Below are 16,451 nucleotides of genomic sequence, written 5' to 3'. Positions count from 1 at the left end.
CTAAGACTTAGGCCACAGAAGTAAAGTAGCCTAATTTCTAGCCTAAGCTATCACAAGATGACCGAATGATTTGTCTCTTATGCTCTTAGCAGCCAATTCTTCTGACACCCTGATGGGAGGGCAAGACTTGGGGTCAAGGTTGGGTTCATTTAAGCGAGGTACCAAGCCAGGTATGTGTTCTTTGTGATGGGACCCACTCGTTTATTACATATCTGGGGCAGCGGTGATTCGACTACCCGATATGCATGTTTGTTCTGCGAAAATGGGACAAGACAGAACTGCCCAATAGTAGCGAGAAGAGGCTTCATTATTACCGATGCCCACACGTGAAGGTAGCATCCATGTGTTTCATTGTTCACAAAGACGACAATTTTGGGTGATGCGCTACTGGCCATGGGCGTCCAAATGGCACGAATCTCATCATGAGCGCGCGCCCGAAATACCCATGCCAGTGCTGGTAAGAAGCACCCAAGGATGAGAACAATTCACAAATGAGATTGTGGAGAGATCCTAGTCTCAGGTCTTCGGGTGGGCAAAGGGCGTTCCCACCACCACCAGTGATCCTCCAGTGGAACTTCGCGCCTTGTCGACTTCAAGAAGCGGAGAGCCAGGCAGACGGCGCCAGCGTGTCTCACTGCACCACGCCCCGTCCACTCCGTATACTTATTCCTGTTCACCCATGTCGAAGAAGGGCGATCCAGGGGGAGTTTCCCATGCTTGGCTTCATCCCAACCTATCTTTCGGGCTTCTTCCTCGATATCCACTGAGCCGTCCAGGAGGGAGGCGTTGGGCAATTTGCTGTCCATGGTTGATCGTTCCCTAACGAATTTAATAGCCACATTGAAGGTCGTCCTAATTTGGCAGTAAGCGTCCTTATGTTCGGGGTGATGGCAATCCGTGTTAACCAGATGGACTGGTAAGTCGCCAATATCACCGGGTCTGAACGGCCCTTCGGGTCTACCACATGGTCCATCCATGACAATAAATAGAGACTGGAAAGTAGGTTGGAGGATGCACGACTGATTGAAAGCGGCGAGAATCTCCTCTTTCGTCGAGAGGGGGCCGTGTCCCTTTCCCAAGTATACACTAGGTAGAGATTGAAGCAGTTCAGGCTGTAGGTGCCGCATGACGTATCCCGTCGTTCAAGTCGAGACACAAGCCTTGGTGCCAGCGAAATACTTCCTCCATTGTTGGCTTTGAGCGACCTTCCTTCCACCAAACGTTCGACGTTGCTGCGATATGGCATCCGAATTCGATTTGAGACTGGTAGGGCTCAAATGACTGTCGGTAGAGCCAGATGTCCAAGTACCTTAGGATACCATTTCTCACACACTTGGCCTCCTGCTTTCGGTCCAGAACGTATATCATAACAGATTTGTTGTAGCAAAACACCAACTTGTGGAGCCAGCTAGAACCTCCGCCAACATTCCAGGTCGTAGGCTTGTAATTCTCGCCCTTGTGATGGTAGCGAAGTGGGTGGCATAAAGTCGACTGGATGGTTGACAGTCGGTGTTCTGCTTCCTTCAGCCCACGGAGGTAACGGATTATCTCGTCCCTGTCGTTTAATGGTCCAGCAGATTTCATTTGTACGTGATGTTAAAGGTCGCGCGCATCGGACCTCATCGATATGACTTGTAACAAAGGATGGCCGGTCATCTTGACGTCGGTTCCAGAGGCTGGCCTTGTTATATGATGGGTTGAAGAGGAGAGTCTGATTGTGTGTCGCGCCTCTTAAATATTTCTCAGTTTAGGCTTTAGGCTACAGGGTGTCTGGAATCATTGAACCTCTGGTTCATCCATTGTTTGTGTTACTTTTATTAGCGAAAGCATAATGTCTGTGGAAAGGGCACAGCGAAACCTTACTGACTAAGTGTTTTCTGCACAAACTCAACTGAGGTTGTTATAGGCACATCGTAAAGATAGCTTTCTCAAGCTCCGATTTGACAAGACTGGGCGCTAGAGCTCTAAACCACCTTTCCACATGACACTGATAGGTGGGTAACAGAGGAACAAGTTATCATTAGCGGTGAAACATCAGTCGTTGATCAACGGAGTAATGATATCCGCGATGGCCTTGACAGCGTGACATTACAGATGGAGCAGTGTTCCTCGCTTATGAGGTCGCAGTTTGCGGACAGTCAGATCATACGATCATATAGAGTTATGGGTTATTGACATGGACTTGGTGAAAGGTTGAACGAAGCCTCACAATGAGATTTTATCTAAAAGCGGAAGGTCAGTTACTATAGTTGCCAAGCGTCCTGTCTCTATAGCTTTGCATAGGATTTCAAATCGATATGATCAGTTCAGATAACAATTGAAAACGCCGTTATCAGATAAATAACAGGGTTGAACCAACAGGTGGAGTTGCGAACATGGGTTTCTAATGATGTATCCAATGCTTCCCTTCAAGACACCCATGTGAACCCTAAACTGACCCAGCAATAGTTCCAGGGATCATATCCTACAAAATTGAGGGATAAAAGGGTTCCTCTTACCGGTGTCTCCAGGTTTTAGAAAGTTCCCGATAACATCTCTTTCTTGACATTTGATTACCAAACAACAACATACCGGCCATCATGTACCATCTCGATCTTGAACCATTTGCTGCCGGTGGCCACTGCGCTGTGGCTATCTGTCTCGGAGAGACTCCTCTTGACAACCCAAACAACGTCTACGATCTTGTCAAGTGCCTTCAGCAAAAGTTTAGCGATATCGTCTTCCTGATTTGTGACGAAATTCACAAGTATGAGATGATGATACCGCGAAACATGACCATCACCAGAGCTCAGCGACTGGCCATCAAGAAGGGTGATGACATGGATGCGATTGTGACCAGCGCGTTTGATCGCCTGAGGCAAGATAATCAGCTGTCAGCCAACGTGACTATTCTCCGCTGGTCTCAGATCGAGGATCAGGATTACCAGAAGGTTCATGACATCATGTACCAATACCGAGACCAGTTCGACCAGGAGCTCCGCACAAGCTCTGGGTTCTACATCAAGCGTCGCCTGGCTGTCGCCACATTGACCGAGGAACGACTTGAGAACTTTACGAAATACACCCTCGCTGAGCTCCCTGTCCAGCTCTTGGGGTTGAACCACAACAATCGCCAGTACACCACCATCTTTCATCCCGTCTACCCTCGGAAGAATGCTGATGGGTCCGCGGGCGACGTCGGCTCTGCGTATGTCTCGCCGATCGAGACGGTTGTGAATGCCTTCCGTAGCAATGCAGATGTCGTAGGCGACATCTCCCACGCGGTGCCGCATATGGAGGCTGGGAAAGTGACACGAGTATTCTTTGACAGACCTGTCCGAGAAGAGGTGAATGAAAAGTCTTCTGTTCGCAGTGTAGCTACACCATTGATGGAGGCGGCGGTTGTTTCTTAAAATAGTAGCTGAATTTACAATAGGGCTTGTTAAGCTTACGTTAACTACTGTGTATAGTAAAGATAAGACTTCTTTTCAGTTCCTATGCTGCATGTCATACCTACATTTTATAGCATGGATTGTCTTCAATCGACCTATAGATATAACCACACAAGACGCTACATACCGTTATAGTGATGTCCAGGCTATCTCCTATGTTTTTATTTGATTTAACTTACTTGGTCAATTGTTTCAAATAATGCTCAAGACATTGGAAGCCTTGGTGTCACCTCAGAAGAAGTTGTCGACATTAGCGTTTACGAATTCCTGCGTTCCTTCACTATAATGGCTAACAGCATTGGCATATGGGACTCAAGGGTAAGGCTATGACCCTTCAGAATCATTGTCTTCTCACAGTTGGTACTACAGTTGACGAGACGTGTTTTTTCATAAGTCGTATAGAGCGAGCTAGCCAATGCCACTCACGTACCGATGGTGCAGCGCCCAATGGTACCCTACAGATTTCCCCCACCGAGGCGAGTCCAAAGTACACTATTGGGAATTCAAGTGATTCTGAGCTTGTGTTGATTCGACATGTATCCTGGGGACTTACGCCTCAGAAAATTCCAAAATACAGTGACTTTGAGATGTTGTACTGAAATGGTCAGCTCAACGTAGTGTACGAGGAATGAATGTGCAAAGGCGAGCATAAGCGATAGAGATTAATGTTCCTACTGTTTCGACAGCTTTATAGTTATAGTATTGAGTAGTATGGTATTGAAGAGTAAGTAGATCAAGTTTATGTTTATGATAGAAACTTTCAACTGTTAATGTATATAAATTAACGAAGACTTAAATTGAAGAACCGTTAGTAACAGGAATCGGGTGCGGTTGAACATATGATGCAGGTCCGTTGGACCATAGCTATAGCTCAGTTGAGGTTCACTTTAAAGTCGAGCTGCTATGTACTTCAGTATTAAAGATAAGTGTTTAAAGCAAGCTACCCGATAAGTAGACGTGTAAGAGTCTTAGATCTTACTTGAGATTTCAGACTATATAAGATATCAAGTTCATTATCTCGTATTTATGCGCTTTACCCTGTAGCGTAAACAGGGGTAATTGCAGGCGAGATCTGTGACTCGCTGATAAAGTTGCCTACTAGTCTCCACCAGGTTAGACTGTGCCTCTTGGCAACGTTTTTCAGCCCCGATCGAAGAGAAACCAAACTATTGATTTTTCACCGCAAACTAATTTCCCAAGATACACTTGAGCCCCTGTGCCTCTCCCGTTCCGTACTAGACCATCGAACTACTGACTGAAGGAAGTTGACCGCTAGCTCAAATAAGAAAACAACTCAACACTGCTTCTACAGCTTTGCCAGCGAACGCCCTCGGTAAATCGGCAATCACCATGCTAGTCGACAATCAACCTAAGATGGGTAGCGTTTCTGAACGAGTTCGGCTAAGAGCAAATTTCCCCCTGTCTACTTTACAGGTCTAGATTCCAGAATCCTACCATGCTTGCCCCAAATTCATGTAGATAACTAAGTCTCTTAAATAGAGATACAATATCCTGGATAGCCCCTCTCATCTTGTCGTTCTCCAACACTCTGCTGCACTTTCGTTTAACCGCGGGTTATCTCACGATGCAGCTGTCAAATCGTCTCGTAGCCTTCACGGCTCTGAACCCGTCTCTCATCTCAAGTGTTCTGGCGTCTCAAACCTGCAGTCAATTAACCGGTAGAGTTTACACCGACGGCCCTAACGGCAGAAACTTCGAGATCCTATGCAACACTTCCACAATTAATGGAAATATCTTTGCCTATTACTCTCAGGGAGATGAGTTTCAGGATTGCGTGGATAGATGCGATTCTAACAGTAATTGCATTGCTGCATTGTTCTTGGATGGTAGCAGTGACTGTGCCTTGATCAACACTTATCAAGGGACGAGGTCATTCAATGGAAATGACCTAGCCATCGCTCGACCAGCGCCAGCTCCAACTACGACATCGGCAGAGCCTTCATCAGCCGAGCCTACTACCACTGAGGCTGCCACCACTGAGGCTACATCGAGCGAGGCTCCAACAGCCGAGACCACCTCAGTCGAGACCACATCAGTCGAGTCTTCCACAAACGAGCCTTTTTCATCTGAGACCACTTCCGCCGGTGCTACATCAACAGAGACTACAGCAGCTGAATCTTCAACGATTGACTCGTCTAGAATCCAGTCCTCGGCAACCGAACCTTCGTCAACAGAGCCTTCATCTACACATGGAACGTCATCAGAGACTTCGTCAATTGTTCAAGACTCCACTATGGTCTCTACTACAGACTCGTCTTACACCCGTACTGCCACCACCGAGGCTTCAACAGACGACTGCGACGATGAGACATCATCTTATGAGCCTTCAGCTACTTCCGCTGATTCCACATCTACAGGATCAGCGTCCGACGTGCAGCCCGTTACCTCATCTACCCAGAGCCTGACTGGCTCCACTTCGGCCCCTGAATCATCTGAACCTTCAACCTCGCCTTATTCGACTATTCAGACCATTCCAGCAGCTTCTACTTCTGTTACTACAACAACTGAGGCTTCTGTGCCAAGCTCTCTGTCAACCTCGGTTACAAGCCAGGAGGTTTCTTCCATCCCTGTGTCTTCAAAGTCCACAACGACCCAGATTTATGCACCTCCAGATCAGGCAACCTCTCTGATAGGTTCCTCGTCCTCTGAGACTAAAGAGTCTGGCTCGAAGACGCTTCCATCCTCTGGTGTTACCACCATGAAGACAACAGCCGAAGGTCGTCTTCCCACATATCTTCCTGCCTCCGACTGCGTCTGGAGTGTTTACTTGACTATGGTGAAGTATGTCACTTGCAGCACCGGCGTAGTCCCCGAGACAACAACTACTGCCACGTATGTGACTGTTGATGGTAGCGCTGTGACTTACGGTCCTCCAGTAATTCAACTACCCAGCGGCTGTATCGGTGGCTATCAGGTAGACGCTAGCGGTCACAGATATCCTGTGGTGCAACCTACAATGGGATCTCAAGGCTACCCATCAGGTGAGAAGAACCATCCATCTGTTCGACCTACACTGGCATCACCAGGTGGCTCTCAGCCTAGCTCTGGAAACAGCCAGTATCATGTTCCTGCTCCAACTGCAGGATCGCAGGGACCTCATGTGCCAGAGCAAGGTAGCGAGAAGCCTTCTGTATACCCGACGCAGGGATCGCAGGGCAGCTCCCACGACAGCAAGGGCAAGCCACCTGTTTCCGGCCAGGACTCACCAAAGTCCAACGGTGGTGAGCCTCATCGAACACTAGGTGAGACTGCTCCAACAGTCATCTCAGCATACCACACTGGTTCCCCAGCGTATCCTTCTCTGGCATCATCTATCCACCAGGGTCAGCACAACACTTCAATGACCTTTACAGTCAAGACAGCTACCGCTGGAGGTGTAGGAGAACACAAGGCTAGCTCGTCATCATCTGCAGAGGCACCATCTACACCAGTCATTGCTTCAGGATCAAACAAACATCGGTCCATGCTTTGGGCATCAATGGCTGGAGCGCTTGTGGCCTTGACCATGCTGTCCGTATAGTTTACATCGGTCTGTACTATACAAATGATATTGTACTTGGATATATATATATACTTCTACTTACATAGTAAGCTAATGGAACATTTAATACTTCTTAATCTATGCATTGATCTTCTCTGACACCTCTGACACTCAGTCAGTGTTTGCTCCACATGTATTGGGAAAAAATGTAGAAAACACTTGGAATACTTTCACATGTTGTTCGGCTTACTTTCCGAAGAGCAAGATATTATCCTTTTAAACTTGAATGAACTTAATATATAAAATTAATTATGGAAGGGATTTTACTTTAGTGTACAGCCGTTAAGGTATAGTCCGAACGGTAGAGGGTGTTTTCGGAACAAGTGCGTACTCTTGACTAAGCAGAAAGAAGCGGTAAATGTCGGAGCGACACAATCCAGGATGGCACGTACCCTACGATACGAGATCTGCGGGAAGCCACGGAAGCGGGTGGAAAATTGAACTCTCTACTTTATGCTTGAGTTGGGAGTCTTGAAGCAGGTTAAGAAAGCATGATTACCTTCATGCTCTGTTTACGATCGACGCTGCCCAGTCAATCTTGCGATACAAGAGGCACGCCTCTAGATCACTAGGAAACACGGAGCCAGGAGAATTTGTCAATCTGATGGTAAACTAACTTGCAATGAATTCAACTGCATTATCTCAATATACCTAGGACGAAGATTTAGGAGAACATGTCCTCCAATCCGGCAGTTCCTTTTCCAATACCACAATTAGAGTAAATTTTAAGCTGCGAGTGACTTGAACCCGCGCCCATCCTATTGGAATGGGACCCGGTAAAGATCCAAAGATGTGCAGGGCTCCACTAGAAGATACACCTGACAGTCGTACCGGATCCAATGAGATCGTGTTGCATCTTTGCTTGTTAGGGATCCCTGCCTTGGCTGACGGGATACCGGGACCTTGAACAGCCCCGAACTTGTTGTTAGGTCCCGAATTAAGCCGACTTGTTCTCTATCCTAACACTTGAGCTGTCAGGTGGTTGACAGAAGAATTCTCCTCTAAGGCTTAGGTTGTCAAAATAGATTAACCTAAGAGTTACTCTAAGTTGACATAAAGTGACCAAACTATTTCGTCTCTTATGCCTCTGGGGGCCAATTCTTCTAACCTGCTGAGGGCCGTTCGCACCGATTGACATGGTGGGCGAAACAGGAACCTTTTTCCAAGTCGCCAAGTACCCAGCGGCACCCAGAGATCTGTACTTGCTCTATGACCCGAATCCCGGATCCATAAATTAAGTCATCAGACCTTATGCTACGGCAACGCGGTGCAAGGTCATTGTGAGTCATGCGGGACTCATTTCTAGTATAAAGGAGGAGCTTGGTCACTTCTTCACTGCTGGAACGACCAGAGACATTGCCCGGTAACCTATTAAAAACATATCCCTTACGATTTACAGTCCCAAAGGCTACATCTGGAGATTCTACATTCTTCTTTTCCACTACCCGCTCGACTCAAACCATGGATATCGACTACTATGAACGCATCGTGGAGAGGATCCAACTGGACAACACTCAGGTGATGGTGAGCTCCACCGCATGTTTCGTCATCGGCTTTCTACAATATGTCTACGCCATAAGACTTCAAGTCCGGGAAGGCCTTGGCCCGATACCCTTCTGGATGCAGTCATTATACGTAGCCCACGAATTGACATTTGTTTACCTCTTCTCCCGGGCTGCGCCGCAATACAATTACCATTGGTTCCTTGTGGGGACCGCGTTTTCGCTATCCGTGTGGGCGACACTCGAAATATTCTCCATGTGGTATAGCATATATAACCCAAAAGACCGCGTCGCTACGTTCTCTCCTCTTTTTGGACGGGACCCTGCCATTTCCTCTATCTTGGCCTACTTATTCTGGTTTCAGCTCGCTATGTTTGCGTTCGTTTGGTCTTTAATTCATTTCTTGGGCCCTGGATGTTTCCTCCTCACCGGAGCGCTTACCAACGTTCTCATGATCATCGGACCGACACACGAGTATCTAGCTCGCGGCTCACGGAACGGTCTTTCTCTCGGCTTTTGCCTTACCAATGTTGCCTGCGCCATATGGACATTCGCGCCATTCAGTATGGGGGTGGCAGTTTTACCTGAGATCTTCGATCAGCCTGTCATGTACTCCGCAGGGTGTATTTTGCTAGGATACTCCATATGGTTGACGACCGTGGTCGCTGCATATCCTCCTAAGACTGGTAGGAAGGGAGAATCGGCTCCAATCTGGTAGGAGGTGAACGAACTTCGTAACGTCACCCAAAAAAACGGGACACTTTTACTGTCTCACTTCAGAATTTACAGGCCCACCAGCATGTCGGGGTAGGCGATTGGTACAGATCTGCATGTAGGGGCCGGCAGCAGACACTCGGCTACGGGAATCTGGTTAAAAATACACCAGGGGGTAGTATGTAAAGAATCATCTCCCCTCTTTTTATCATATGTCAAAGGCAATAGGTCTTTCTTATCCATCTCGCAACCATACACAGTTACTCGATACTCTCAGTATCTTTCCCCTCGGAGTGATATTCCTACTTCTCCCCTGGTAAATTATCCGCTATGCCCTCTAGTGTTACGCTCCAACAAGTTGATAGAAGTCAGCTTTGTTCTCAGCACCATAGGATCCCTGAAGATGAGCGAATACTTCATCAGTGGCTTCAACGTCGTTTTCTCGCAGAATTCTGAAGCTCTTAATATCCCGAAATGGCTCCGCAGTTGGCCAGCAGGTGTTCCAAGCTTGACAACTGCTGCACTCCTTCTTCCCTTCGCCCGCTTAGGCGATCAATATGGCGCTCGATGGGTCTTGATGTGTGGCTATACATGGCTGCTCGTTCGGTCAATAACATCCGGTTTTAGTAAGAACTCCACGATGCTTACCATTTGCTGCGCTATACGGAGGGTTGGAGCTGGTGCCTGTATGCCTACCGCTGTGTCACTACTTTCCAGCACGTATCGGCCAGGTCTCCGCAAGAATCTAGTATTCGGGTCATATGGGGCTTGCGGTTGCTTAGGATCCCCTGTGGGTATCTTGATAGCAGGTCTCTGTGCCCTGCTGATCAACTGGAGCTGGCTCTTCTGGATCGGAGCTATTTGTGAAGTGGTCATGCTTGTATGTGGTTTCTTTACTGTTCCCAAGAAGTTTGGACACGGTAATTCCAATTTCTGCATAGATTGCTATACTCTTCTCACCATTGTATCTAGTCTTTGCCTCGTTATTTATGCTTCGACCGATGGAGGTTGAGCTCCGGATGGGTGGCGCTTGCCCAGAATCTATATTACATCCGTTACGGGCGCACTATTATTACCAGCCGCCATCTGTGTCGAAGGCTGGGTCGCAAAGGACCCGTTGCTTCCATCTGATCTCTTCCGGGTCAAGTACATGCGACAAATTACTGTTGGCTTGCTTTGGAGCTATGAAGTCTTTGGGCTGTTCGTATTTTATGGCACGTTTTGGTAAGTGATATACCTTCTGCTGTTCACCATTTCCTCAGCACATAGTGGAATAACCTCAGACTTGGCAGCTTCGAGACAGTTCTACATACTACGCCGATTGAGACAGCGTTTTAATTCACATCCTTGGCAGGAGGTGGCATCATACTGGCGATCCTGGGAGGTTTTATCCTTCACCTTGTTCCTGATCAAGTGTTACTAGTGTTCGCCGACGTTACCGAAAGCGCGGTGCTGTCGTCGATCTCGTTGGAATTGCCTTGAAGAAGAGGGAAGCAGCCGATGAGGCCCGTGGAGCGGTCGTCGACCTAGGTAACGCTGGTATTTAAGAAGTGAAACTCAGTTCGGAAAGCCTGGAGTAAATAATTACAACACAGAGAATACATAAATATAATCACTTTAACTAAAACATCAACGATAAATTTTCAGTATCCCAGCTGGTTCTATCTTGTATATTTGAGAGACTCTCTCCTGCTGTTAGAGGCAGGGTGACAAAGCCGAATTTTATCCAGGATCTACCACGTGATCATCATGGCTGCTTACTCGCATTCCCGCTGCGGCATTTTAGATAGAGCTAAACTTAATTTACATCTACCTACACAAATATGCTTTGTCAACTTTGCTCCGGCCTTGACCTCGCTGCCATCGTACAGATCAGGCTTGAGGAGGATTTCAATATCTCGCGGTCTTGGGACTCAAGATGGAGCGAGTTTGAAGAATGTGACAATGTTATTCACTTCCGATCAAAGTCGCACAATGATACAGATCATAAACGCGAAGAAATTCTTGTTCCTTACCACAAGACATTGGAAGATTTATATCGAGCCGCTGAAAATTGCGACCTTTGCCGAGCTCTACTTTGTAGTGCTGCAGGTATGATTAGGATTAGAGAGAGAATGGGTAATGAAATCAGGAAGTTCTCCCACGGGTCCTCTGTGGAATTACATTTATGCGGCCTCAGTAGCGGTCAAGGGATCCAGCTGATGGCATTGGATGCTGACTATGTATGTGCCGAATATTGGCTGCTAGGCGGAGTTGGGCTTTCTGTCGACAATGGTGAGTTTCGGCAGGGCCCAAGAATTGACGACTCGCCATCCTCAGTCTATCTAGTATGTTAATCCATTTACAGACAGCTCTCTCGTCGATATCATCCCTGGACGTACTATTTCGAAATCTCCGCGATCGAGTTACAGTCTTCTATCCGTCGAGAAATGGTTATCGACCTGTTCAACTCAGCATGGACATCACATTACTGACATCGCCAAACCATCTCGTTTGTTAAAGTATGACTACAACCGAGGCAAGGTGTCGCTATGCAATTCTCCTCCCTCGGGTATGAAGTATGCGGCCCTTAGTCATTGCTGGGGCTCCGTCCAGCCCTTTACACTTAACACTGGCACCAAACATCAACTTAAAGAGGGATTACCACTTGAATCATTCCCAAAGACGTTTCAAGATGCTTTTTGGTTAATCCAAAAGTTGAGTATTCCTTATATTTGGATCGACAGCCTCTGTATTGTTCAAGATGACCAAGACGACTGGGTGCATGAGTCAGCTCGAATGTGCGATATATACGGAAACGCATATCTTACGATATCCGCTACTAGGGCTAGAAACTGTTCAGAAGGGTTCTTAGGGCCGATAACAGGCCACGAGTATACCTACATCCCGTTTAAGCAGGATGGAACACATGGGAGCGTCGCTATATTTCCTATGCCCCTCAGTCAGGTGATACCTTGGGGTGATATCATCGGACTGGCAGACGAACCATTATCAAAGCGTGCATGGGCCCTTCAAGAACGATACTTATCCCCCCGAACGGTACACTTCGCGTCCACTCAAATGTACTTCGAATGTAGATCAGGATTTTATCCGCAGGATCGGCATTTCCAACACGAAAATAGTAAGATGAACTTCAAAATACACAGAAGAGCGACAGCAAAAGATGAAAACGCTGAGGATACTTGGGGTGTCATAGTTTACAGGTACACAGAGCGGTATCTAACTATGGAAAGCGACAAACTCCCTGCGATTGGGGGAATAGCCAAGCGTGTGTTTCTGGAGCGCCATTTGCACGATAATCCTGGAGGCGAGTATCTTGCGGGTTTGTGGAGGGAAAGCCTCCTTTGTGACCTGGCCTGGTTGACAGACACTGGAGAAGAACGAGGCGTCCCAACAAGTTACACTGCGCCATCATGGTCTTGGGCTTCTGTCAACGGACCTATTGCCTTTCGACAAGATCACGATACCCAACGTCTTGCTGTTGTGAAAGACGCAAAGGTCGATCTAGAAAACTCAGAAAACCCGTTTGGTAGGGTCACTGGTGGCTGGATCCATCTATGTGGCATCAAACTTCACCCATGCGATGTAGATGATTATGGCGGCATTTACATTCGTACGGGAGACGCGCGTTGTCATGTAAGTACCATCATGGACTTTTCGAGATTCAATCTGCCTGGAGTACACGGAACCGATTACAAAGACAAGAAGTCTGAACTGGTCGCCGTACCCTTGATGTTGGAAGAAGAAGATGACGACAACGATCATAACCCTGGAGCTCATTTTCTGCTTCTTGTGTCATCGACATCTGGGCAAGGTCTAGTCAACGGCCTCCCATGCTTTCGTAGAGTAGGAGTTGGCTCTCCCCATATTGTCAATTTGGACGAGAATGACGGCGATGCAAGGAGACGACTTCGAGACAGATGTGTGGAAGCAATGGAACAGGGAACTTTGGAGGATTTTATCATAGTATGAAAAGACTACAGATGTCGACGGTTCATTGAGTTCTCAATTTGATGTTACACTGGTTCTTTCCCAGAGATTGATTCAGCGGGTGGAGATTATTCTGAATACCTATAGTCGATGTCAAAGTACAGGAACTGCCTAGGTTGGAAGTAAAGCCGTCATAAGCACTAGGCCGATCCAAGATCAAGTTTTCAAGCAATCTTGTCTAGAGAATCACTTGCGCCCTGTAGGGCTGACATTTAAGTACAATGCGGTAAAACCCTCGTATTGGACAACCGTGTTCATATCTGCCAAGCTGAAAAAGGTCAGCGGAGCTCATTCTCCCAAAGGATAAGCGGCGACCAAAAGTAAGTCTAGACCACGGTCTATATTGAAAAATGTAGCCCCATTCAGCAATGCCGTCCATCAGAAGTCTTGGCGATCCACACTGATGGTAACCTTGACAAGAGTGAACACCCAACCGGCCAGGTGGGTGACAGAAGAATTGCCATCCAAGTTAGGGTACAGAAATAAAGTAGCCTAAACGCTCTCATGAACAGCCCAAAATGACCAAATTATTTCGTCTCTTATGCTCTTGGCGGTCAATGCTTCTGACACCCCGACGCCGGCTTATAATAGTGACTTGTAGAGCTGGATCATAGGCTACTCAGTAATCTCACGTTGTATTGATTATTGACAAGGGTCCTTGTTAAAATGAATTAATAGAGCCAGGGCCTTCCACTCTCTCTCCTGTTCAATTCTCTTACTATTGCGATTCCGTCATCATGTCACGAATTCCAAGTCTTCTGTTTTTCACCAACAGCGATTACGGCCAAGCCAACGTCATTCTAGCGACAGCACACGCGATTGGCCTCGCTGACCCAGATGTCGAAATCCACATCGCCTCGTTCCAAGACCTGGAAACCGGCGTCGATGATGCTTCCAAATTCATGCAGGCGTCAGCCGTCCAGCAGGAGCTACGAACCCCGAAGGCCTTCATCTTTCATGAAGTGAAAGGAATTAGCTGGGGACCAGCGACAAAACGTCCTGGGACAGCAATTTTTGACACGCTAGAGCTGACTCCGGGTTTTGTCAATTCGGCTAAAGGCGTTGCTACTCTACCGGCTGTTATGGTTCCTTGGACACCGGAAGAGTACTTGGCAATTTATTTGGAGACGCAGCGAATTTTTAATGAGGTGCAGCCGGACTTGACCATCGTTGAGCCTTTGTATACACATGGCTTGACATTCTGTCATCACCGACAAGCCAAGTTTATGGTCCTGTCACCAAACACGATCAAAGAGTTTGCTGTTCCAGTCCAACCAAGACTGGCTGCATTGTGGAAATATCCGATGTAAGCTGTCAATCCCATCCTTGCGACAATCTCCAAGCTCATATTATAGGGCATGTTCAGCGCTACCGTATCCTATACCTTGGAGTCTCATCCCCGTCAACATTGCCTTCAGCTTTGTAGCTGGTTATACCTTGCTCACAGACAAACGATTGAAGGACGCGACGAAGATTTTACACAAAGAGGTTGATAAGTCAATTCAACTCATGACCATGATGGAGCTCGGTGTCTTGAGACCGGCACCTGCTAATCTCCCCATCCTCGTGGCCAACAGTCCCGACATCGACTACCCATTCAGTGTCATTCCGACTCAACTCACCTCCTGTGGTCCTATTGTACGCGCCGCCCCGCGTCTCGCAGACGTTGACCCTGATTTAGCTGCATGGTTGAGTCGAGGACCAACAGTATACATAAATCTGGGCACACATCACAAGTCAAACCCGACTGAGGCATATGAAATGGCTAAAGCTCTCAAAAGGGTACTGGAGAAGGATGGGGAGTGGGGATCTACTGAGAAACCTCTCCAAGTCTTGTGGAAGCTGGGAAGAAAGCCGGATCAAAAGCCATGCAATGCTGTGGAACCAGATTCGTATCTTGGCGACTGGCTTTGGGCGACTGATGCATTGCAAAAGTATATCAAACAAGACAGAGCACGTGTCACGGATTGGCTTGTGGCTGAGCCGAAGTCTGTGCTTGAGTCAAAAAACATTGTATGTTCTGTCAATCATGGCGGAGCGAATTCCTTCCATGAAGGGCTATGGTACGTATACGACCCCAGATTTCCTTTCAATATGCTTACACGATATCTAGTGCCGGTATCCCGCAGGTACTTCTGCCCGCTTGGACAGATTGCTATGACTTTGCCAACCGAGTGGAGCTTCTTGGCATTGGACGATGGGGAAATAAGAAAGCGAAACCCCGTTGGACCGAAGATGAACTATCGGAGGCGATTCTAGCTACCCTGTTTGGACCGGAGTCAGTGGACATACAAAAAGCTGCCCAGGAGGTTGCAAGTCGTCATCCGGAATGGGAAGGTCGACAGAAAGCTGCGGAAGAGATTCTCAAATATTTACACAATGCAGATTAGACGACAAGTGGCTGCTCACTTTCAATATTAAAACCCCTAGAGCTGACAACTAAATTGGGATTGGTATGTCTTGGCTTTGTTATTTCAATGAGGCTACGGACAGATTTCTTTCAGATATAATGGATAATGCCCATGTTACAATTCTCTGCACATCGGTTGGAATCACATGTTAGGCCCTGGGTGTTTACTTTATCAATGTCACTTCAGCGTATATCGAAGGCATTAACACTTACTCAACGCTATAGGTGAGCCGATGACCGCAATAACACATATATCTGGTCACATGTCGCAAATCAGGAGTACATCGAGAGATACCTTTGCAAGTATAAGAGCCTTTAGAAAAAGCGTCGCAAGATGAATTTAAGTAGCCTAATCCAACCTTTCTGGCATACAGCGTCCATCCTAGTTCATACCATTCTATGCCTTACGGTAACGAAACTAGTGGGGTGAAGATCGATGGCTCTCAGAGACAGGAGCTGCAACTTCCGTCAAAGTAAAGCTAAGCGTCCGGTTGTTCACCCTTCGGAGGATATTTTGCCCCATCCTTCTCTACCTGAGGCTCACAAGGACACCAGCTATCCTTAGGAATTTCCGACATAACCTTAGGAACATGATTGCCACAACCCCACCATGTTGCTTTTTCTATAGTGAATCAACAATCAGTTATAGCCTAATATTGGGTGCGTAAGCCTTACTGCAAGAATTGCATGTTGCCTTCTTACACATTGTGAAGTTGAAGTATCTTTTTAAATGAATATTATACAAGATGATTGATTGTGCGTTTGCAGATTATGTGAATGGAAGTGGATGGGTCTTAAAAACAAAGAGTATGCAACTATTTATATGCTTTATTTAGTTTGTT

At 47.1% G+C, this 16,451-nt stretch overlaps 6 protein-coding genes across 6 annotated transcripts; 5 read left to right on the top strand and 1 right to left on the bottom strand.

Annotated features, from left to right (window-relative positions):
• Positions 1–485: 485 nt before the first annotated feature.
• Positions 486–1,584, bottom strand: FIESC28_01108 (uncharacterized protein; the record flags this gene model as incomplete). The annotated part of the gene is made up of 2 exons (XM_031155259.1): positions 486–1,112; positions 1,180–1,584. The coding sequence occupies 2 exons, from the start codon at positions 1,582–1,584 to the stop codon at positions 486–488; spliced, it is 1,032 nt and encodes a 343-aa protein (XP_031020671.1).
• A 995-nt stretch (positions 1,585–2,579) lies between these two features.
• FIESC28_01107 (uncharacterized protein) lies at positions 2,580–3,392 on the top strand (the record flags this gene model as incomplete). Its single annotated transcript, XM_031155258.1, has 1 exon — positions 2,580–3,392. One exon carries the CDS (start codon positions 2,580–2,582, stop codon positions 3,390–3,392), a length of 813 nt encoding a protein of 270 aa, XP_031020670.1.
• Positions 3,393–5,016: 1,624 nt separating this feature from the next.
• On the top strand, positions 5,017–6,972 carry FIESC28_01106 (uncharacterized protein; the record flags this gene model as incomplete). The annotated part of the gene is made up of 1 exon (XM_031155257.1): positions 5,017–6,972. The coding sequence occupies one exon, from the start codon at positions 5,017–5,019 to the stop codon at positions 6,970–6,972; it is 1,956 nt and encodes a 651-aa protein (XP_031020669.1).
• A 1,482-nt stretch (positions 6,973–8,454) lies between these two features.
• FIESC28_01105 (uncharacterized protein) lies at positions 8,455–10,756 on the top strand (the record flags this gene model as incomplete). The annotated part of the gene is made up of 4 exons (XM_031155256.1): positions 8,455–9,181; positions 9,551–10,129; positions 10,289–10,433; positions 10,633–10,756. The coding sequence occupies 4 exons, from the start codon at positions 8,455–8,457 to the stop codon at positions 10,754–10,756; spliced, it is 1,575 nt and encodes a 524-aa protein (XP_031020668.1).
• A 1,579-nt stretch (positions 10,757–12,335) lies between these two features.
• Positions 12,336–13,181, top strand: FIESC28_01104 (uncharacterized protein; the record flags this gene model as incomplete). The annotated part of the gene is made up of 1 exon (XM_031155255.1): positions 12,336–13,181. One exon carries the CDS (start codon positions 12,336–12,338, stop codon positions 13,179–13,181), a length of 846 nt encoding a protein of 281 aa, XP_031020667.1.
• A 755-nt stretch (positions 13,182–13,936) lies between these two features.
• On the top strand, positions 13,937–15,589 carry FIESC28_01103 (uncharacterized protein; the record flags this gene model as incomplete). The annotated part of the gene is made up of 3 exons (XM_031155254.1): positions 13,937–14,505; positions 14,555–15,262; positions 15,313–15,589. The coding sequence occupies 3 exons, from the start codon at positions 13,937–13,939 to the stop codon at positions 15,587–15,589; spliced, it is 1,554 nt and encodes a 517-aa protein (XP_031020666.1).
• Between the last annotated feature and the right edge of the window lie 862 nt (positions 15,590–16,451).

This window comes from Fusarium coffeatum (assembly GCF_003316985.1).
Source record: "Fusarium coffeatum strain FIESC_28 chromosome Unknown BRIP53273_contig_32, whole genome shotgun sequence".
In the NCBI taxonomy this organism is placed as follows: Eukaryota; Fungi; Ascomycota; class Sordariomycetes; order Hypocreales; family Nectriaceae; genus Fusarium; species Fusarium coffeatum.
The sequence above is the reverse complement of the archived record's forward strand: the minus strand, read 5'-3'. Positions and strand labels throughout refer to the sequence as shown.